This window comes from Varanus komodoensis, unplaced genomic scaffold (assembly GCF_004798865.1).
Source record: "Varanus komodoensis strain SLA01 unplaced genomic scaffold, ASM479886v1 scaffold47, whole genome shotgun sequence".
NCBI lineage: Eukaryota > Metazoa > Chordata > Lepidosauria > Squamata > Varanidae > Varanus > Varanus komodoensis.
The window spans coordinates 7,108,216-7,131,062 of NW_025336045.1; the positions used below are offsets into that span (position 1 = coordinate 7,108,216).

At 42.9% G+C, this 22,847-nt stretch overlaps 1 protein-coding gene across 1 annotated transcript; it reads left to right on the forward strand.

Annotated features, from left to right (window-relative positions):
* The first annotated feature begins 806 nt into the window (after positions 1-806).
* Positions 807-22,356, forward strand: LOC123030856 (meprin A subunit alpha-like). Its single transcript, XM_044445144.1, has 13 exons — positions 807-866; positions 969-993; positions 1,109-1,165; positions 3,601-3,641; positions 3,726-3,801; positions 6,107-6,224; positions 8,715-8,890; positions 10,424-10,645; positions 11,765-11,911; positions 16,894-17,109; positions 17,815-18,282; positions 20,495-20,662; positions 22,328-22,356. The coding sequence occupies exons 1-13, from the start codon at positions 807-809 to the stop codon at positions 22,354-22,356; spliced, it is 1,803 nt and encodes a 600-aa protein (XP_044301079.1).
* The last annotated feature ends 491 nt before the right edge of the window (positions 22,357-22,847 follow it).

Here is a 22,847-nt window from a genome sequence, read left to right on the forward strand (position 1 = left end):
CCTCAGAGATCACCTTCAGAGGCCCTCTTCCACATGTGGTGAGGAAGGTGGCTCGAAGAAGTGAGCCTTTTCAGGGCTGTCCACCCTTAGCTATGGATCGTCCTCCATTATATTGTGCAGCTGCCATTCACTGCTGTGCCTTTCATATCTGCATTTGGGTACACCACAAGGCAATTACAAAAATGTGTTGCTACTCTTTTGGGATTTTTTCCTAAGTGGACCAACATTTTTCAAATTGGTCCTACAACCCATGTCTTTAATGACAACAATGCCATTGTTACCCTTCTGATTTCAAACAGTTCTTACTGGTTGCCCTGCTTTCTCAGTGAACGTGTGCATTGTTTGCTCATTCCTATTTGCTTTTGATCTTCAAGACAGGCGGAGCGGTCTCTAGTGTTTACTGCAGTTTTGTCAGGCATGATTTATATGAAATTTAGGATTACATTTAGCATTTCTATGTGTAATACTGAGAATGGAATAAGCATAGGATTGCCCATGATTAAAACTGCACACAAAAGAAATGCATACATATTTCTAGCTCTAACATGTGAATAAGTGTGGACTGATACCTCTGAGAGAAGCATAATGCAAAAGAAACTTAATGAAAGTTAAATTTAAGTGAACTGTGGGTAGGATCATTAAAGAACTAGGGGATATCATTAAGAAATTGGAGGGTGGCTTAAACATTAACTTATGGTTGACTCATTCTTAATGAACATCTTGAAATTGTGTATAAAGTCCAACTGCATATACTGTATAGGCTATTTATATGGGTACCCTCAGTCAGACAGCCAGAAGCCTCTAAGATGGCTTTGTTTGGGCTTCTCAGTCTGGCAGCACTGGTCGCAACATCATCTACCTTTACAGTAAGTTAATATTCTTGATATTTTCTGACAATGTAAAGCCAAGATTGTATTCTGCTTGCTTGTTTCTGTTTGGGTTTCTAAAGCTTCCTCTTGCCATTACAGATCAGAAGGACAGGCAACAATGAAGGTATGCCAGACTATGAATCTTAATCCATTTCTGAAATGGTGAGATGCAGAAATTGAAATAATTGTCTGGAAAGAAGTACATATCTTGATATTATAACACCTGTTTATCCATTTAGTACTGCCCACCTTAGATGGAGGAGAACCAAGATGGGGCATCCCAGAAATCAATACAGGTAAGCAAATTTACTGGAGTGGGGGGAGATATGTAGATATGTAAATAATTTGATCCTTCAGGCTCAGAGAGTTAGTACTTAGCTTCGTCTTCCTCCTAATGCATGTGCATCATTCTTTATGCATGGTGAATTAAGATTAAGATGTCACTTGTTTAACAGCAATGCCTACAGAAGGCTTTAAATAGAGAGTTTATGGCTGCCATCCTATGTTTGCTTGAGAGTAGGATCTACAGAAATGTAGCTGCTAGATAGGATGTAGAGTCACAGCTCTTTTGGACCTCAGGTTAAATCAGCTACTCTCCACTTCCTTCTCTATTGAGTTCAGTCTCCCCTAGTGAGGGAAAAAACCACTCTCTTGCCACATTCTGAATACAAGCTGCTCTTTCTTTTCCCCTTTGTCTCCAGACTCATGAAACTTGTTCTTTGCTTTCATGCTGCAAATTTCTCCTCTGCACACTTGCCCCAGTCCAGCTCTTCTTTGGCCCCTCTGCATGTCCACGTGCTAAAATTACAGAGAATATTCTCAGAGCCAGATTGAAAGATTTCTCCTCTGTCATCCTGCTCCCCAACAGACACAACTGCTTGTATTCCCTTCCATTCTTAATTATTTATACTTTAACCTCCCCCCATTTTTGCTTCTGTTTTTAAACCAGTTTGTAGAGTAAGAAAATGGACTAATTGGGGCCTGGGTGATGGCAAAAAAAATGCAATTATTCATTTTGTATTTGTGCTTCAGTGCCACCTGGAGCTTATGCAGCAGAAGAGGGGAAGGGAAATGCTCCTTGTGTAGTGCATGGATCTTACTTATGCACTGAACCTGAATGCAGATACAGCAGATTAATCGCCTCATGTAGAAAAGCCCTTCGCTCCCTGTGCTGTCTTTCTTGTTGCCAAAATTAGGCTTTAACCTCAGGTTTTGTCTCTTGCTCATGTTACACTGAAAGGGGCCCTGTGCAATGACGGGGCTGTATAAATAAAGGTGCAGTGTCATCCTGTCCATATCAGCTCCTATGCAACTCCCGTTGAGTTCAGTGGGACTTGCTCCCAGACAAGCAGGCCCAGGATTGTAGCACATCTGTCAGAACCCATCCCTGGCTCTAGACTCACCCGGTCTGCTATCCTTTTGCTCATACAAACGCAGGAGCCCACAGTTAGTAGCACCTGATGCCAGATTTTTAACTGCTCATTGTTTGCTATTTTCCCTCTTGCACTACCTATTCTGTGAGCCACCTAAGGAGGCCATTCTGGCAGTTACAGGCAGCATATAAATATGTGAATGAATGGATAAATAAATAAAGCAAAATCTAGATGAGACTAATAAAGACAAAGCTCAGTTCCCTAATCCCTAATTCAGTAAATTTCAGGGATAATGGGTCAGCAGTTTTTTCATCAAGTTTTACGAGTGTGTGTTAGTGAGATTGTTTATACTTTGGACATTTGCTTTCTAACATTTATCTGAAAAAAAAGATTGTTCAGCTTTCAGGATGTGTGATCTCTTTAGCTTTCTGCTCTATAGATTATATAATTTCCTGAGTTGGGATCATGTTTAGGACTTTAAACAGAATATATTTCTCAGCCTCTGGAAAAGGCCTCAAGGGCAATGCAGCCCCATTTATTTGTGTTATTCAGAAATCAATCCCACTGTGTTAAGTGCAGTTTATGAATTAAGAAGTGTCTTTGGCTTGTTCATCTTCCAGTAATTTTAGTGTTTGTTCCTGAGTATGACAGGATTAATTTGAGTAAGAAATCGGTAACTACCTCTCTCTGCCCACTTTTCTGTTCATCCCATGGTTGAGCCAATAATATATTTGTTTAAGCATTGTGATATGCAGTTGTACAAAATGTGAGGTATTGGGGACTAGTAGGAGCCTGTCTTATATTGAGTCAGACCACAGAAGACAATTAAATTACTATGCCAAATTGGTAGTATAATTTCATCAGTCTCTTCAGCACTGGGTGTAGTGTGTCTTGTCTGTCTGTCTGTCCGCCTGCCTGCCTGCCTGCCAGCCAATCCATTTGTTAGATGGTCGGTCTCCATGGCTCTTCGTATCCTTTCCGGGTTCAGAACTGGGTGAACTACAGAGCCCCTTGAGGGTGTGCTCCTTGCAGAGAACAAAGCAGGTGTGTGTGTATTATTGCTTCAACGGTAAATGTGAGAGGATAGACATACTGGCCACTCTTTTTACTCCAAAAACCATATTTAAAATCTGCAGAGCTTTTACACTGTGGAATGAATAAGTCTGCTTGACTGAAAATCCATGATTCCATAGTTTGTTTGTGTAGTTAGGTTTGGAAATAAACTTAAAAGTAATTACAAGATCAAATAGTGATTTTCCTCTATGTAGCCAAGTAAAGAATTTGATTTAGATAATAAAAGCAAGTAATCCTTTGATAGAATATATTACTTTTGACTATTTAAAATTATCTCCTTTTAGCAACAGAAAGCAAATTCTTTGAAGGTGACATCGTCTTGCCGGTATGTTTGCTTGACCTTATTATTTGTGGAGGTTTTCAAGAGTGACGTATTTTTTAAAGCTCACATTCTTAATTTGCTTGACAGCTGGAAAGAAATGCACTGAGGAACACATCCTACAGGTGGAAATTTCCAGTTCCTTATATAATGGGCAACAGCTTGGGTAATACATCTTTTGTATTCTGCACCTTAACCAACTGGTACTTTGTTATTACTTTGTTCAGTTTTGATGGGTATCATAGATTACTGGGTGAAGTCCAGTGTTGTGCAACATATTCCTGCCTACACCCTTGAATCTTGAACCCCCTGAAAAGCCTCTCCAGAGAGTCAGAGACCTACAGAACATTGATAATTATATTATAATTATATAGAGCAGAAGAAGAGAATCACCAACATCAAGCACCTCACATGAGTCTTGCAAGATCCCACTTCTTGATTAAACGTTATCCTCCCCCCATTTCGTGAAATTAGTGAGTTGGAAGGAGCCAGAGGCCACCAGGTCCAACCCCCTGCTCAATACAGGAGTCTCAGTTAAACCAACCCTCCATTTCCCCCACTGTAGCTCCATAAGACTGCCCAAAATGGCCCTGTGCATGAGGGCACCACACTACCATTCTGGAGAGGCCTTTTTAAGGCATAGGGGACTGAAAGGAGGAGGAAGGAAAGGTCCATTGTACAAATGGCCTTCCCTTACTTGGATTTATAACTGGCATGAGAATGTTCTAAAGTCCATGTCTGCTCAGAAGTAACTTCACCTGACTTTGATGGAAAATACCCCCAGGGAAATAGGTGTTCAATTGCAGCCTCAGTAATTAGCCTCCAACAGTTGCCTTCCCTGAGCTAGTTAGGGCAGTCCCGTGGCTGGTGTTGGAGACACCTCCACTTGTTGTGCTGCAGGATTTCAACTTTCATGCCAAGCTTGCCCTGTCAGGAGTGGTTCAGGGCTTCATGCCTGCCGTGACAACCATGGCTCTGTCCCAGATATACCTGGCCTCATCCACCTTGATGGGCACACTCTGGGTGTGTACTGGATGGAATGATAGTGCTCTAAGTGTACAGGAACTCTCCCTAGTTTCATTGTCATGGACTGATCATGACCTGCTCAGGGTTAGAGTTGCTGGTGCTCAGAAGCTCTGCAGGGGTGGAGGGCTGATTAAGATGATCTTCTGATGGGTCTGAATGGTTTCTTGAGGGTTAGGGGGAGTGTGTCCCTGTTGGTTTTTCTGGATCTCTCAGTGGCATTGGACACCACTGATTATGATATCCTTCTTGGACACCTTGATGGGATGGGAATTGGAGGTGCTGTTAAAGTGGCTCCATTCCTTCCTGGAAGGGCGGACCCAGAAAGTGGTGCCTGGGGGACTCCTGCTTGGCTCCTTAGCTGTTGATCTGTGGAGTTCCTTGGGGTTCCATGTTATTTAGCTTATATATGAAGCTGGAAGTTGGAAAAGATTACCTAGGATTTAGGGTTTGGTATCACCAGTAGGCTGATGACACCCAGCTCTATTTCTCTTTTCTATCACATTCCAAGGAAGATGTTTTAGTGTCAGTCAGCAATCATGGAATAGATGAGGGCAAGCACATTGAAGCTCAGTCCAGACAAGTCAGAGGTGCCCCCAGTCGTTTGGAAAGCAGATCAAGGAACAGGGATTCAGCCTGTGCTGAGTGGGGTTGTGCTTCCCCTGAAGACACAGGTTTGTGCTTGGGGGCACTGCTGGACTCAGCCCTGAGCCTGGTGTTGGTGGAAGCCAGGAGTGCCTTCGCACACTTGAAGCGCATGTGCAGCTTCAGGGACCCAGGCATCTGATGTCTTTGGCCGCAGTGACAGTGTACCTCAGCTGCACCCTGTTTCGATGGCTGTAATGTGCTCTTTGTGGACTGCCTCTGAGGAGCATCCAGAAACATCAGCTGGTTCAGAGAGCTGCTGCTGGAGGGCTGACTCCTTTGCTGAAACAGCTTCGCTGGCTCCCAGTCCTTCTCTGGTCACAATTCAAGGTGTTCCCGCTGGGCCATGAAGCCCCGTATGGCTTGGGTCCAGGCTATTTGAAAGACACCATTCTCCCCTATGGGTCTGCCCATACCCTAAGATTTTCAGGAGAAGCTTTCTTGGTCCCACCTCCTCCAGTCTTACTTGGTGGGACCACAGGAGAGAGCCTACTTGGCATCTACCCCAAGGCTTTGGGACTCCCTTTCCAAGGGCACTAGGTTGGTGCCCTCCCTGTTAGATTTTTGAAGGCAGGCAAAAACGTTTGTTTTGACAGGAATAATCTGGACCTGTGAGATTTTTGTTGGACTAGTTCTGATGTTTCTTGCTATCTTAATACAATTTAGGCCAAAAAAAGAGAAAAAGAAAGGAAAGTACAAGCAGTTCATAAATCAAAGGAATATTACCTTTTTTTCCTGAATATCAAAGACTTAATCTAGCTGTTACATGTATGAGGATATAGAATTTTGCTTATCTCTTTCAGACCTGAATACTAAAGGTGTAATCCTGCAGGCATTTGAGATGTTTCGACTCAAATCTTGTGTTGACTTCAAACCTTATGAAGGAGAAAAAACATATCTCCAATTTGAAAAGCTGGATGGGTAAATTCAGTTAACCATATGACCTAATAGCCTAGTGTTTGAAGAGATCATGTGAAATATATAAAAGTGAATATGCTTGCTTATGCACATGAAAATGTCTTGCGCTGCTTCCTGAATGCTTTGCTGAATCATTTGTTATTGTAAGCTCTGTCTCCTGCAAATGAAAGGTCCTTCGGTCTGATTTATGAGATCCTTCCTCTCCACATGCAGCCCAGTTCACCCCATTCAGCAGGGCCTCCTGCCTTTTTGGCTGGGTTTGATCATCACATTAAACTATCTGTACAGTTACCACATTTCACCATCTTTTATTATGAAGATCAGCCTCATTGTGGTTACTCTCTCCCTACCCACACCTCCTTTCCTCTCAGTCCTCCAGGCAGTATCCCAGGAGGCACTGCAGGGAGGAAGGAGTCTCCTTTCTAGGAAGCCATGATGGCCAGTTGAGTTGGGGGTGCTATGGCCGTTGAGCAGGCTCTACAGTGCAAACGGGGTGCGCTGAAGCATCCCAGAGAGGTCAGAGAAGCTGCTCTGGTGACCTCAGCAGGGGTGCCTGGTCCACTCTCAGGCAAAGGTATGGGGGGATCAGCTGGTTGGTGCTGCACAAGGCTGTGGCTGAGCTGATTCCCCACTCCTGTGTAAGAGGAATCATCTTATGCATGGGTGTGGGGGGAGCAATCAGCTGAGCAGGATTGCCCCATTCAGGGCAGCACCACCTGGCTGACGGCCCAGTTTCTTTCCTGAAATGTCCCCGGGTCAGGAAGCAGGAGGAACTGCGGCACCTCTGATGGCCCTGCACGCCTGCAGCAGCCATCAGTGGCGCCCTCGGGCTCTCTGCTTGTTCTTGGCTTCCTGCCATTATGGATTGTGCTTCCTGGGCATGGATAGCCCAATAAGCCTTTGTAGTACAGGGAAACCAAATTTCCTATGCTCCAATACCACAACTGGATTCAAAAGACACAACAGACCAACCATGGTAAACACCCTCCACAAGCTCTTGGAGGCTTGTCGTGTGTGAATCTAGCCTTTGTGTCGCAGTTTTAGGGGCTGAAACATCTGCATGGAGAAGAAGCAGGCAGGAAAGTCCACTTGGGCAAATACCTTTGATCTAACTTAACTCTGAATCCAATAAGGCCACTGGGTGCTCAATCTTAATACTGTTTTCCAGTTATACATTCACTGTAGGTACCAGAATGTATGAACAATTTTATTGAAATGGCCTTTGTTTTTAAACATATGGTAATGTGCCTTTAGATCTTTCCCTGCTGCTGGTTTTTCACTCTGGTTTTAGTCTGTTTTAAGCTTTTAAATATGTTAAATATGTTTTGTTTTATCATGATGTATTTAGGGTTTTAATTTTCATGTACAGCCTAGAGAGTTTCAGTTAAATAGACTTCTGTCTCCTTTTTGCTGACAATCTATCTGCAAATCCTGCTGGAGCAATTCCCTTGTTTTCTCTCCTAACATAAAGGGTAATCCTATATAGGTTTACTTGGAAGCAAGTCTCATCAAATGAATGGGCCTTGCTCCTAAGTGAGTAGGCACAGGATTGCTGTCTTAATCAATTGTTATTCAAGTTAATCAAGGGAGCAGCTTTCATTGGCCGAGGAGCCACCTTGCTGTATATAATTGGACTGGCCCACGCGTAGCAAGAGATGCTTCCTGAACATCCCCTCCTTCTCCTCCATGGTTCAAGGGCTGCTCTGGTGGCTTCCAACCCCTCAGACAGACATCACAGGCAGGGCATGGAGGTCTCCAAGGCAGCTGGGGAGGGTGGCTGCACGGAGCCCATCCCCACCTCCGTGTCTTTGCTTGGATCTCATTCCTTCTTCAATGGTAGATAGGGAGCTGTGCCCCCAGGGTTCCACCTGAAGGCACCATATCAAGAACAAAACATATAGTACGCTGAAAGCAATGCTATGCTTCAGTTCCTTGTTTTTCATCCTGCACACTGCATGGTTCATACTTTGTGTGCTGAACCATACGCACAGCAATTCTGTGAAGCAAGCATTAGGCCTAAGCACTAAAAACACACATCTTTCTTGGTTTGTAGGCTTTACTGCAGCAATCCACTTATTCTTAGAATTCTCTGCTGGGTTGTTTCCTCAGGTGGGGATGAAGAGCAGTTCCCCAGGGGCTGGGACATTAGGTTCTAATCCCACCCCCAGAAAATGTTTCCACTGGGTGAGCTGGGTTACTTCATCATGGCTGAGAATTACTAGTGACTGCGTAAACTGAATAAGCCAAGCAAATTATGAATCGTTTTTGGCATAATAAGAACTGATAGAATAGCAATTGGGCACTCTGCTTTGGTTCTATAAGACAGCACCAATAACTTTATTGAATTACTAGTATATATAAGAAAGGCGGCATGGTATGTTGGAGTGAATGAACTGTTATAGTCCTCACTGTGATCTGGCTCGTCTTCTTACTCCAAATTGATGCAAGTACTTGATGCTGTGTTAAGGGAGATGATTTTGGACATGTCCACAGATGCTGGTCTTATGTGGGTGATTTTCAGACTGGTCAAAATGTTTCCATTGGAGCCCGTTGTGAATATAAGGATACTGTGGAACATGAGGTCCTGCATGCTCTTGGCTTTTATCATGAACAGTCACGCACTGACCGAGATGATTATGTTAATATTTGGTGGGAACAAATTATTGATGGTAAGTAATAATGGTGAGAAGACATTAAAAAATCTGGCCTTTTCAGATATTTTGTGGCCCATTTTGAAATCTTATTACTTCATCTAGGTACTAAAACTGGATCTCAAAACTCTAGACTTTTCTAAAATCTGGTTTAGTAGGAATTTACTGGCAATTGCAGCTTTAGCATGGACATTTTGTCCTAGGCTACCGCAGCAGTGCCATGCCATGGGAGTTGCTGTTACATGAACAAGAAGGATGCAGACCGACAGATGTATTTTTACATCTCTCTCCCAACCCTGCCACTTCAGAGTTAGGGAGATTAAGTGTGACATTCCGTATTTTTCTTGCCTAAAAGGCAGAATGGTGGAATCCTCAAAACTTCTGCCTCAATCAGAAAAGGTGTTTTTAAAGAGTAATGTTTGGGTTTCCTCCTTATACCTGTGGCCTCACAATTTCTAATGCTGGGATTTCACTATTTATATGCTTCTGATTTGTTTTAAATATGTATATCTTACTTTTGCAATTTGTGAATTGCTCAGAGTGCCTTTAGCTAAACACTGAAAGTTATTATCAACAACAGTTATGTAAAACTATCAATATCAAGTAGTAGAGCGGATAAAATGAGAAAAAATGAATGAGAAAAAAACAAAGTCAGCTAAATGTCAGTTAGGCCAAATGCCTGTTGAAATCAAAGGTCAAATGATGCCAAGTTCTTCCAGGGCAGCATGTTCCATTGCCTGGATACTGCTATTGAGAAGATCCTCTCTCAACACCAGCAGCCAAACCTCTGATGGCAGTTGGAATGGGAGAAGGGCATGTCCTCCCTAACTGATGCCTGTTCAGGCAAGCAGTCCAGTAGTTACCCAGCTCCAAAACTACATATGGACTGAGGCAGGGAACTCTGAAAATAATCAAGCTAACACAAAATGCGAGCCCCTGCAGAAACTGTCATGGCTGCATGCTGCACTATTTCAGCTTTCTCATTGTTTCAGCAATAGCTCTTTTCAAAAAGCACATACCAAACTAGCGATAAGTAGGACATGGCCAAATACACCTTTTTAGGAATGGCTACTAACTGAAGCTGTTTCCACATTTCCGGTCATGGCCATCATCTGACCAACTAAGAGCAAATTTGAACCCAACATCACACCCACACTGAACATCAATCCCATGGATGATGAACCCAAGATGAACCCAAACCTCTTGAAGCAGCAGCCCTACTGTTCACCTAGTAGCCTGTCTGTCTTGACTGTGTTGAACCCCCATCCAGTCTGTTGCTTACCTCACTGCCAAGTAGTCTGAACCACTATGGCCTTGCTGGAATATCATAAAAAGCAGACAAATGTGTCAATCACTCCAGTTTCTCACATTAGCTCTCCCAGTGGTTGCAAGCAGGTGTTAAACAGCTTAGAGTAAGATGGAGCCATGCAGGGCACCAGGAACCAGAGAGCATGTGGCGCAATCAGATCTATGGCAAACCTTTGCGTGTATAAGAAGACAATTCTTGCAGAACCATTCCTAAAAGACAAATGTAATGGTATTTATTCCTAGGTCAGGCATATAACTTCAACAAATATGATGATGACTTCATTACTGATCTAAACACCCCCTATGATTATGAATCAGTCATGCATTATGGACCTTACTCATTCAACAAAAACAGCAGCATCCCTTCAATTACGACCAAAATTCCTGAATTCAATGATGTGATTGGCCAAAGCCAGGATCTGAGCAAAATAGACCTAGAAAGGCTTAATCGCATGTACAACTGTGGTAAGTTGATATTTCTTTGTGTACTTAAATCCTGATTTTATATATATTTTTATACACACACACACACAAATTGGGAATGACTAATCTAACCTTGTGCCTCTTGTTATACTCTAACCATGAGCAGCAGGTGGGAATCTGCATTAGTGCGCTGTATGCTGCTTGTATAGGCAACCAAATACCTTGCCCCAGAGCAATACTGATGGATAGTTATGAATCACTTGCAGCAAAGGAATTTCTAGCATTACCACAAAACGATACTAAGAAATTCTCTGTTTCTAAAACTTGAGTGTGATGCCTGAAAGTAACAAAAATACAGGGAGCAGAGAAATACAGGGAAGTATTAATATTGGGGAAATCGCTATGGCAACACTATCTGGAAGATTCATGTTGTTTTTCCTTGTACACCTATTACCTGGTCACCAGGAAAAAGCAGACTGGTGCTTGAGAATGCCCTTTTAATCTCTGTACTAGCCTTAGGGAAATTTAGGTGTTATATACATTATAATTAATAAATATGAGTAGAGTGTGAGAAAAGGGAAGATTAGCAATCGGCATCATTGTCAGGGATTTTGAAAAAATGCCTGGTTGTGCAAAGGAGGCTCAGACCACTTTCTCCCTTAAACGGCATTTGATAAATCCTGGATCCACATGGGCAGAATTCTTTCTGCCTGGTGTCATAAGCGCATATGGGCGAGAGTCACACGGACAGGACAGCACTCATTCATTTCCTCAGGTTGGAATGACTGAACATTGTTCCAACAAAAATGATTGGGAGAGTTTGGAGACCCTCTGTCTTTAAGCTCCATCAGGGAGATCCAAAGCACTTCAGCTGAATCTCTGACATGCGTAGATGAGCAAAGCAATAAGAGGCTGCAGCATGGGCTTACTTGCAAAGTCGCTACATCTCTTGAGAGAGTTCCACTGGACGCCACAGTGAATGTATGGCTGTGGTAGAAGAGATGGAACATCAGGCCTGCAAGCAGTGGGTAAAGTGGTCAAGTGTCCTTGCAGTGGGTCTCTGCCCGAACCTGGGGGCTTCTACGGCACATTTGGATCTGCTACCATGTTTTAATGTAAATGCTGTATTTTCACGAGAACACATATTTGCCTATTTCACAGCTTCCAGCCTGACCCTCCTTGACCAGTGCTCGTTTGAGTCCATTAACATCTGCGGCATGGTGCAAAGCAAAACAGATGATGCTGAGTGGCAGCGAACCGCAGTCGCAGCCAGTGCGAATGCCAGCAACTCGGAGCCCCGCTGCACAAGTAGGACATCACTTTGGATTTTTAATAGAGTAACTGATGAGGAAAGTTAACTTTTAATTTTATAACTTAGAAATAAAAGGCACAATGCAGCCAAAGTTATGTAGCTATTGCTCACATTTATTTTAGTGGGAGAGATTAAAGTATATGCTTAAATCTCTCCCAGGGAAACAAATGGGATTTCAGCACTGAATTTTGCTGGAAGTTTCTCAGAAGGTCATGTATATGGCTGAGCCATCAGCAAAGAACATTTTTGCTTTGGGGGGCACCAATATGTAAACCAAGGGTCAAAAATTGCCCTCCAATGCTTTTGCTGTAACCACATAATCTAATTTCAACATGATCTAATTTGGAATGTAGCACTTACTTTAAATGGGAGAGCGATGCAAACAATAGTCTTCCAATAGTCTCCTGCTGCTGGCCAGCCTCATAACTTACCTGCTGCAACAGGTAGATGTGGGAGTCACCTGAGAAGTCAGGTGTGCTCTTAGGAGGCAGCAACTCTCAGGTCTACTGTTCCGTAGTTCCCGCTAAGCAATATGGCCACATATGAGCCATTCTTAAAGATGTATGAGTTTTCATGACAGTCTGTGGCAAGTAGCCTTATGTAGAATAGGTACTGCAGTGCGAGGGAGGGAGAAAGAGAGAAGGAAAGAAGCGGCATCTCCCCCTTTTTTCAGAGAACCTTTTCAATGCTGATGGAGGAAGTAAATGGTCTCTCACCCCTGGGCGGTGCTGTATATATCAGTGTATAAGACGACCCTTGAAACCACAAACAGCAAAGCAAAAATTGGGAGTCATCTTATAGGGCTAACATACCAGAAAAACAGGCCAAAATATTCACCTTGTCTTATATGTGAGCTGTTTTATACACCAATATATACAATGTTTGTCCCATTTTCAAGAATAGCTGCAGTCTCCAATGCTTGCAACAATTAATTATGTGAGCAGATATGAAATATTTATATCCATGGAATCGATGCACCAGTTACCTTTCTCAGGAATATCCCTTACCTTGCAGTTTTAGCTGTAATATTTAATTTATTTCTATGCCAACCAATAGCCAAAGCTCCCTGGGCAGTGAACAACAATAATTAAACACTGAAAAGACAATATAAAATGATTTTAAAATGCCATGAAATCACACTAAAAAGTTTAAAAACACATTTGTTTTAGTGTTATTTTTATTATTTTCTTGACATAAATAGAATACAGAAAGAAGAAAGGTATATATGTAAAAGTAAAATAAACTAAAATAGAATAAAGTTGCCAAGGGATTTTGAACAAGTATAACCAATAAATTTCAACCGGCAAATTTCAAAGATAGCAAACATACCTATTTTTCCATCATTCAGTACTCTACGGAAGTTCAGCAAAGGGAACTATTATCCTATATGCTAACATATTTTCCAATTGCTTCATATCAACGATAACGATCAACTACTTTTTAAAGGCCTGGAAGAATGTTGTCCATGAGGTCTTGATGGGTCGGGCACGACTTTGCGAGAAAACAAAACAGAACAAAACAAAAACTTTTAAAAGACATTCATTTTACATCCTACTAATTATATTGTTGTTGTTGTTAGCCTCTGTGAGGTCCCTGCCAATTTGGTCCTTTATCATGCCCATCTTTGCATGAAACGTTCCCTTCATATATCCAGTTTTCTTGAAGAGATGTCTGGTCCTCCCTATTCTATTGCTTTCTTCTATTTCTTTGCACTGTTCAGTTAAGAAGGCATTCTTATCTCTTCTAGCTATTCTCTGGAATTCTGCATTCAGTTGGGTGTATCTTTCCCTTTCACCCTTGCCTTTCACTTCCCTTCTTTCCTCAGCTATTTGTAAAGCTTCCTCAGACAGCCATTTTGCTTTCTTGCGATTTTTTTTCTTTGGGATGGTTTTAGTTGCTACCTCTTGTACAATGTTGTGAACCTCCATCCAAAGTTCTTCAGGCACTCTGTCTATCCGATCTAATTCCTTAAATCTATTTGTCACCTCTACTGTATATTCATCAGGGATATGATTCAGGTCATACCTGAGTGGCCTAGTGCTTTTTCCTACTTTCTTCAATTTAAGCCTAAATTTTGCAACAAGAAGCTCATGAGCTGAGCCACAGTCAGCTCCTGGTCTATTTTTTACTGACTGTATAGAGCTTCTCCATCTTTGGCTGCAGAGCACATAGTCAAGCTGATTTCTGTGTTGACCATCTGGTGATGTCCATGTGTAGAGTCATCTCTTGGGTTGTTGGAAAAGAGTGTTTGCTATGACCATCGTATTCTCTTGACAAAATTCTACCAGCCTGTGCCCTGCTTCATTTTGTACTCCAAGGCCTGTTATTCTGGTTATCTTTTGGCTTCCTACTTTAGCATTCCAATCCCCCATGATGATATGGACATCATTTTTGGGTGTTAATTCTAGAAGGTGTTGTAGGCCTTCATAGAACCGGTCAACTTCAGCCTCTTCAGCATCAGTGGTTGGGGCATAGACTTGGACTACTGTGATGTTGAATGGTTTGCCTTGGATTCAAACTGAGATCATTCTGTCATTTTGGAGATTGTATCCCAGTACTGCTTTTCCTACTCTTTTATTGACTATGAAGGCGACTCCATTTCTTCTGAGGGATTCTTGCCTGCAGTAGTATACCTGATGGTCATCTGAATTAAATTCACCCATTCCTGTCCATTTTATTCACTGATTCCTATGATGTCGATGTTCAGTCTTGTCATCTCTTGTTTGACCACATCCAGCTTGCCTTGATTCATGGATCTTACATTCCAGGTTCCTATGGAGTATAGATCTTTGCAGCATCGGACTTTCCTTTCACCACCAGATACATCTGCAACTGAGTGTCCTTTCGGCTTTGACCCAGGCGCTTCATTCTTTCTGGCGCTACTAGTACTAGTCCTCCGCTCTTCCCCAGTAGCATATTGGACACCTTCTGACCTGAGAGGCTCATCTTCCGGCGTCATATCTTTTTGCCTTTTGGTACTGTCCATGGGGTTTTCATGGCAAAGATACTGGAGTGGGTTGCCATTTCCTTCTCCAGTGGATCACATTTTGTCAGAGCTCTCTGCTATGACCTGTCCGTCTTGGGTGGCCCTGCATGGCATAGCTCATAGCTTCATTAAGCTATGCAAGCCCCTTCGCCACAACAAGGCAGTGATCCATGAAGGAGCCTATTAATTATACTGAGTATAATAGAATTTCCATTTGACATTAAATTCTTCAATTGGACTTCAATTTACATAATTGGTTAATTTTGCCATCTTTGTGTATTCTGCCAACTTATTTTTCCAATCTTCAATTGCTGGGGATTCTGCTCTTTTCCATTTGAGGCAATTGTAATTCTTGCTGTAGTTGTCATGTATTTAAATAACTCTGACATATTCTTTGAAAAAGTCTCTGGCATTATATTCGAAAGCATATTCTTAGGATTCATAGGAAACTTTGTTTTAATGGTTTTTTATATTTCTGCATGTATTAATTTCCAAAATCTTTTAATAGTTTTACAAGTCTACCACATATGGTAGAAAGTCCCATCCACCCTGTTACATTTCCAGCATTTTCCATTATAGTTCTTATCTATTTTTTCTATATCTTTTGGAATAATATACCACCATTAAAACATCTTACACAGTTTAAAAACACATTTCAACAATTTATCGAGATAAAACTAGTCCATACTGCTGGGCCTGCTAAAAAAACAACTGACAATATCCACACCCTCATGTGCTATTTGGAGCTGGTAAATGCCTCAGCAAAGCGGGCAGTCTTAACCTGGTGCCAAAAAGATGGTGCAGTTAGGCTTCGGTGGAAGATCATTCTATAATTTGGAGGCTACCACAGAGAAAGCCTTCCTTCTTGTTGGCACCTTTGGAGGTGTCATTTTGTGGAAGACCTCAGTTGCTGAGCATAGTATCTGGGTACACTGTGGCTGGGAGAAGTATTCATCAGGTATGGTAGCCCCAAGATTTGTTAAAACCAGCACCCTGCATCAATTCAAGTAGCCCAGGATAGATGTTATAAGTTGGACCATCTGGTTCCTGTTTTTAGTCTGGCTGTCAATGATTTCATGTAGGAGTTAAATATAATGGGGGTCAAAAATGACCACTTAGGAGCCCCACAGTCTACAAAGCTGAGCAATGACAAGCACCACCTTCAGGAGCCAGCCCTCCACATTGGATCTGGACCACGGCAATGCAATAATGTCCACTTCCAACTCATCCCCCTACAGCAGAAGGATACTGTGGCTGATGGTACTTAAAGCTGCTGAGAAATTCAGGGGTATCAAGAGGGTCATACTCCCCTTGTCACTTTGCTGGCATACGTCATCGTGCAAGGGAACCCAAGCCGTGTCTGTATCAGTAACTGGCCTGATTCCTGCCTGAAAGTTCACCCAGAGGAGCAGAGTGCCTGAAGTTGGTTGGCCACCACCTGCTCTAGGACTTGACCAGGAAGGAAACAGTTGCCGCGGCCTAAAGTTATTGGGGCCTTCCAAGTCCAAAGCATATTTCTTCGATAGTGGTCTCAGCAGTGGCTCTTCAAGGCAGCATGGGAGCATGGAGATGTAGGGTGGCCCTTGTGGTGCCCTCCAAAATGGCAGCCCCCCCCCCCATCACCCTGTGTGGAGGTGACTCCAGGTAAGAGCCATTTGCAGCCCACCTGGTATGAGCTGCCGATGAGTCACAGCACAGGGAAGTCTGTTTGTCATTTCTGCTCCACTGCTGTTGGTGATGCTCCCCTACACTAGAAGCAGCAGAAGGTAAGCAGCAGTCCTGGGCAGGGCATGAGATGGTAGGGACGGCTCAGTGTGCAGTGCACAGGAAATAGCTTTCTTGATGTCAGAGCCCGACTAGTATTTTGCTTTCCCTTGTGTTCTATAGTCATCATGAAGATACTCATGTTGTGGTTAGCTTCTACAATTATTGTCCAAAAGTCACACAAGTCTAATTATAATGTTAAACCATGTATTTGCATCTACTTTCTAGAGAGGGGCTATTTTATGCACTTCAATACCACAGTAGGGCATCCAAATGAAACAGCTCTTTTGGAATCCCGTATTTTCTACCCAAGGAGGAACACAAAGTGCCTCCAGTTCTTTTACAAAATTGATGGCAGCCTGAAAGATAAACTCATTGTCTGGATTAAAAGAGATGATGGAAGTGGAAATATTAGGAAGATGGCGCAACTGCGCTCACTCTCTGGTAAGTCTTGAAGTTTCCCTTAAAACCTTATTTACAACTAAGCATTCAAATGTATGCTTTAATTTCCAGCAAGCTTGCTAGATATCCTTTGGATTTTTTATGCTCTGAGCCTAATCATTGGGTCTAGTCATGGGACTTCCACTGCAGGGACCTCTGCAATGAGAATTTCCATGTCCAGAACAACAGAGCTCTGTGAAAGCAGCTGTCAGGTGGACTCCGGGGGATGGCGACGACAGGAAGGCCTGGAGGAATGTTGTCCATGGGGTCGTGAAGGGTCGGACACGACTTCGGAACTAACAACAATTACTCCACTCACTAACTTGTCCCATGATGCTCACTCCACTCCATCCTCCTTGTGCTATGTCTGCCATGATATCCCAAGATTTCTTCAGACCAGCTGTCTAGTGCTTTTTTATATGCTGTGTTTTTTTCTCTGGTATATATATGAGTGTGTACTTGCTGGGGCCAGGAGGAGTGGTTTTAATAGGCTGGTGGGGAAAATAAGTGTTCTAGCTGGGTTTCAGCAAAACAGCTGCAATTTGGAGACCTTTCAGTTCTGTATGTATGTTACTGAATTCTATAGAACTGATACTCAGATGTTCACAGGATTGCAGCTTTAACAGGCATTGATGCTGCAAAACAAAAACAGAAAACAAAAAAACCCCAACCCAAAAAAACCCCAGGTTTTTCTCTTTCCTTTTACAGCTGATGGAGAACAGCACTGGAAGTTTGCAAACATTCCTTTTAACAGCCAAGCCAAATTCCGCTATGTTTTTCATGGCATTAAAGGAGATCCATCGACTTCTACTGGTGGCATTAACATTGATGACATTAGTCTGACGGAAACACAGTGCCCCACTGGCGTCTGGCAGATAAGAAACTTTACCTCTGCTTTACAAAATACAGCCAAAGGAGATTATATTGCCAGTCCGGTATTCTTTAACTCGGAGGGCTATTGCTTTGTGCTCAGTCTGTCTCCTCATGGCCCAGTCAACTCAAGTGGAAGTTACCTGGGAATCATGTTTGCTTTGTGCAGCGCTGAAAATGATGGAGGCCTAGAGTGGCCAGCAGGAGATAGGCAGGTGACATTCACCATAGTGGATCAAAATCCCGATATCACCCAAAGGATGTCCGCAAGTCGGAGCTTTGTCACAGATCCTAACCAAATTCACAGTAAGTCTAAGAAGTGCCCTCTGTGTCTCTGCATGAGATTCTCTGCCTGCCTGCTAGCAGTCTCTCCACAAACTTAGCATGTGTATTAAGGGGGTCCTTCGTGTGTGCAGCCTGGGATAAACCTGATGTCTGTGTAGGTGGGCTGGAAGCCTCTCTAGTCTCTGGCCTCCCTAAAAAGCAGGAGGCTACACAGTCACTTCCACCTGAAGCCAGAGGGAGGAGTCCGAGGGCTAGAGCCATGCAGCTGCTCCTGCTCCTGCAATGAAGTGGGCCTCCTCTTCAGATGAGGCATAGAGAGGGCCCTCCAATGGGGCAGGCATAAGATACCAAACGCTGACAGCTACTTAACTCTGCGGTGTTCCAATCCATGCAGTCTGTCCTTTTGTGAACACATTATTTATTTACTGCATTTCTGTACCATCCCATAGCCCACAGGACTCTCTGGGCAGTTTACAGATATTGAAATCATAAAAGCAATTCTTAAAATTCTCATTAAAACAGTACAAACAATATATGCCTGAAATACAGTAAGGCAAAAGTCGAGGACAAACAAGCAGGCACAACAGCAATTTATGAACAAGATTTAAAGTGGTTCAGCAGGAAGACACATGGGATTAGCTATTTAAATATTTTAGAAACAAAAAGGGTTTTTCGTGGCACTGAAAAGATGTCAGGGATGGCATTAGATGCATTTCCCTGGGGAGCAATATATAAAGATCTAGTCCTAGACTATATAGCTGATTTTTGTTAGCTTCTGCTTCCCAATATTTTCTGAATGTATTTTTCATCCAGAATTTTTCTTGTGCACATTCCTAATAATTAGGAGATTATTGGCATCTATATGTTGTTTCCATTAGACAGAGAAAAACTTCTGGCAATTATGAATGTGAAAATTGACTAGCAAACATATTGGATCCTACAAGGAAATAAGATGATACTAAAAACTAGTTATTGTTCATCTTCTAATATTTTATAGTATCAGTGAACTAGGAATGCCAGTTCAAAAGAAAATCTGGGCCAAATTTTAATATAAATCTGGAGTGAGCAACCCCTGAGAGGTTAGCAAAGTTGTGTCTAAATCAGACTAAGCCCGATCCTGCCTTGTTGAGTCCTGCATTTAAGGCAGCATGTCTTACAACATCAGCAGATTCTGCAAAAGTACCAACACCTAAAAATGAACAAGACAAGTCCAGCCAATAAATAAAACCCAAGCAAGATGCCAAACATTACCTGAATATACAAAAACATTTTCTGGGAAACAAGTAGGTGCTGCCAAATATGCCAAGCAGCAATATTCAAGAGATTGGATGAAAAGGTGATACTTCCTCCCATTTCTAGAATACTTGTCCCCTGACAGTTTCATAGTGCTATTAAATATGGGGAGGGGGGACTTGTAGCCTCCTGTAGCACACAGCTGCCAGAACCACCTTTTGGAATGGACCTGCCAAGAATCAAGATAGACACAGCTCCAATTCCTATCCCTATCAGGTGTTATCACAACTGATAAAAGCCTTGGAGATCTACAGAATTCTATCTACCGTATTTTTCGCTCTATAAGACGCACCTAGTTTTTAGAGGAGGAAAACAAGAAAAAAAACCTTCTGAATCAAATGGGCACATAATCACAGGCACATTCCCCATCACTTCCCCATGGGCTGCACATCTGACAGACTTACTGCACACATATATTTGCTCTAAGACGCACAGACATTTCCCCTTACTTTTGAGGGGGGAAAAAGTGCGTCTTATAGAGCAAAAAATACGGTAAATGGCTAGCTTTATGAAGAGAAACAAGTGAAATCTTCTCACCCTGCCTCTGTCTTAGCATCTACCATATATCAAGGCAGTTTCAAAACTGGGTGAGATGGTGTACAGAAACAGGATGAGAAGATTTCGCTTGTTTCTCTTCATAAGGCTAGCCTGGTCTGTTTCAGCCCTAGCAGTCAGGCCTGGACATGAGCATGCATGTCCAAGGACAGAGTGTTTAAGAAAAAAGCAGCAGCAATGCAATTACCTCTTCTGCAGCAAAGCACACCCTGAAAGGTTGCCCTTCTTCTCAATTGCACGTAGGCTAGGTATTGCACTTTTAGTGCTCGTTCAACGTCTATATATCATTATTAGGATTTCGAATCCTTCCACACATGCTGAAAGTCACTCTCAGGGCACACTGATCTATTTTGATATCTTTATGGTCTTGTTTTTTGTATTGCAGATGGCAAACTACTTTGGGATAAACCCTCTATTACTGGATCTGTAGATCCTTTATATGGCCGCTACATAGGTCCATTCTGGGGCTGGAACTACATCTTACCACACAGTGAATTACATCGGAAGAGTTTCCTTAAAGATGATACATTGATGGTCTTTGTAAATTTTGAAGGTAACGTTCCATGTTATTGCCAATATTTTATTGACCTCTAGAAAATATGATGGTAGGAAACTTGGGGAAGATGTAAAGTATTCCCATTGTGTGATTATTTATCAGAGCTGGGCCAGTTTTCTTTTAATTATCATCAAGGCATCCTTTCTCCCTAAGCCATGTTGCTATTTATTTATAATATTTATATCCCACCCTTTCTTTCCAAGTAACGCAAGGCAGCTTATGTAATTCTCCTCTCAGTCGTGTCATCAGAGCAACAACCCTGTGAGGTAGGTTGGGCTGAGAGTCTGTGCCTGGTCCAAAGCCACCCCGTGAGCTCTGTGGCTGAGCAGGGACTCAAACCCAGATCAACTGAGCCCCAGTCCTGCACTCCTAACCACTGCACCACCCTGCCTTTAACAAGCCCACAGAAAATGAATCCGTGTCCTGTTCTTTCCCAAGTAGTGCAGTGGCAGTTTTTTTTTTAGCTGAGTTTTCACTTTAAAACATGCATGTGCAGTGCTTACCTTGTTTTCATGCAAATGTGTGCTTATTATATGCATCAAAGCAATCTGTGTGCTTTCCTACTTTTAATGTGAAAAGCAGCTTTTTGTCTCGGATGAATTGCTGCCAAAATTCACTGCCCATTCAGTGGCAGAATTTTTTCCAGGGGGAAGACAGCCAACAGGCTTCCCATAGTTCAAAGTGTCCCCACACCTTCTGAATCGCTTGCCCCAGCTGGACAAAGACTTGCTAGCAGGCTTGAGAAGGAGAGTGCGGCAGTGTGTCTGTTCAACAGGGTGGACAACATTTTCAGTACAAAGGAAAAGCATAGGAAGAGAGGAGGGCTTGGGAGGAAAAGATAAGTTCATTCTTGGGAATTCTGACTCTGAGAGGAGGACAGACTCTCTAAAGAGAGAGAGCAGAAACAGATGTAGGACTGGAGTGCAGGTGAGAATTCAGCTTGCACAGCCACCGTATGGCACAGTAGTCTGAGTCAGACTGACTCGAAGGAGGAGGACAGGGCTGTGCACAGCCATGTGGCTGGTGGCTCGGGAGACAGAAGCACAAGGATCTACCTGGGTGTCAGCAGTCTGACTTGCTCTAAGCCAGGGACCCTGCAGCAGCACTTCCACGGTTTTTACAGTCGCAGCCTCTCTGTGCTCTGGACTCACACTGCAAAGGTGAGACTAGCAGTGAGACTTGGAGGAATCCATAGAGAGCAAGAGGACTGTTATGCTCCAGGTCTACCCGGCCCAAGACAGTGCATAGGAGAAGCAAAGAAAGAGACCAAGAGAAGATGGGAAGCAAGTCCGTCAAAGTAGCTGCAGCGATCGAATGACAGATGAGTTGAATACGCTTTAAAGAGAGTGTGATGAACATGCATATGTAAAACACCTTGTGGTCTAAGAGGTTCTGTCAAAGGCCATTAGGACTGAGCCTGCATAATGTCCTGGAGTAATTCTGGGAAATGTTGGCTTTGAACACAGTAGTGTAACAAGTGACCACCATCTAGCTTTATAGATACATGCCAGCATCAGTTGCATGTATGGAAGCCTGTTTCCACATGCAAGCCCATCTTACTGGAGTGCAGAAAAGATGTTGAGCTGCGTGCTAAAGAGGTCCCCTGGCTTATGCAAGCAAGAACAATAACCCCATATTTTCTCTTTTTTCTTGTATTCGCAGTTGTTGAAGATCCAGGTAGCGTTTTATAAGCTTTCTGACTTCATATATCAGTGTTCTCCCCAAGCAAGTGTGTATCTCCTGTGACTTCTTGGAGGCCAGTTTTCTGGCACAATATGAATTGTGGATTGATGGTTTGAAAAGAAGCAAATATCAAAATAGTATACAAATGCCTTGATTCACATGTAGTTCTTTTGACGTTTGAGACTGTACCTCACTTCGTGGTTATGCAAGTCATATCTTATAGCCATTGTTGCTGCGTGCATCCTACAAATACATTGTGTTTGAAGTGGTTCAAGAAGATGGCAATAATGGTGGTGGTGCTGCACTGGCAGTGGGTCCTGCAGGCACAAGGTTATCAGCAGAGGCACAGCTGATGCTTCTGAAAGCAACCCCAGAAATGCAGCACAGTGCCCATTCCTGGGACTGGGCCAGTCCCTCCTGCTACCTCCACTAACCTGCTCCATCCCCAAAACAAGCTGGTACCTGGGCAACTGTGGAAGATGTATCATAACAGCACAGA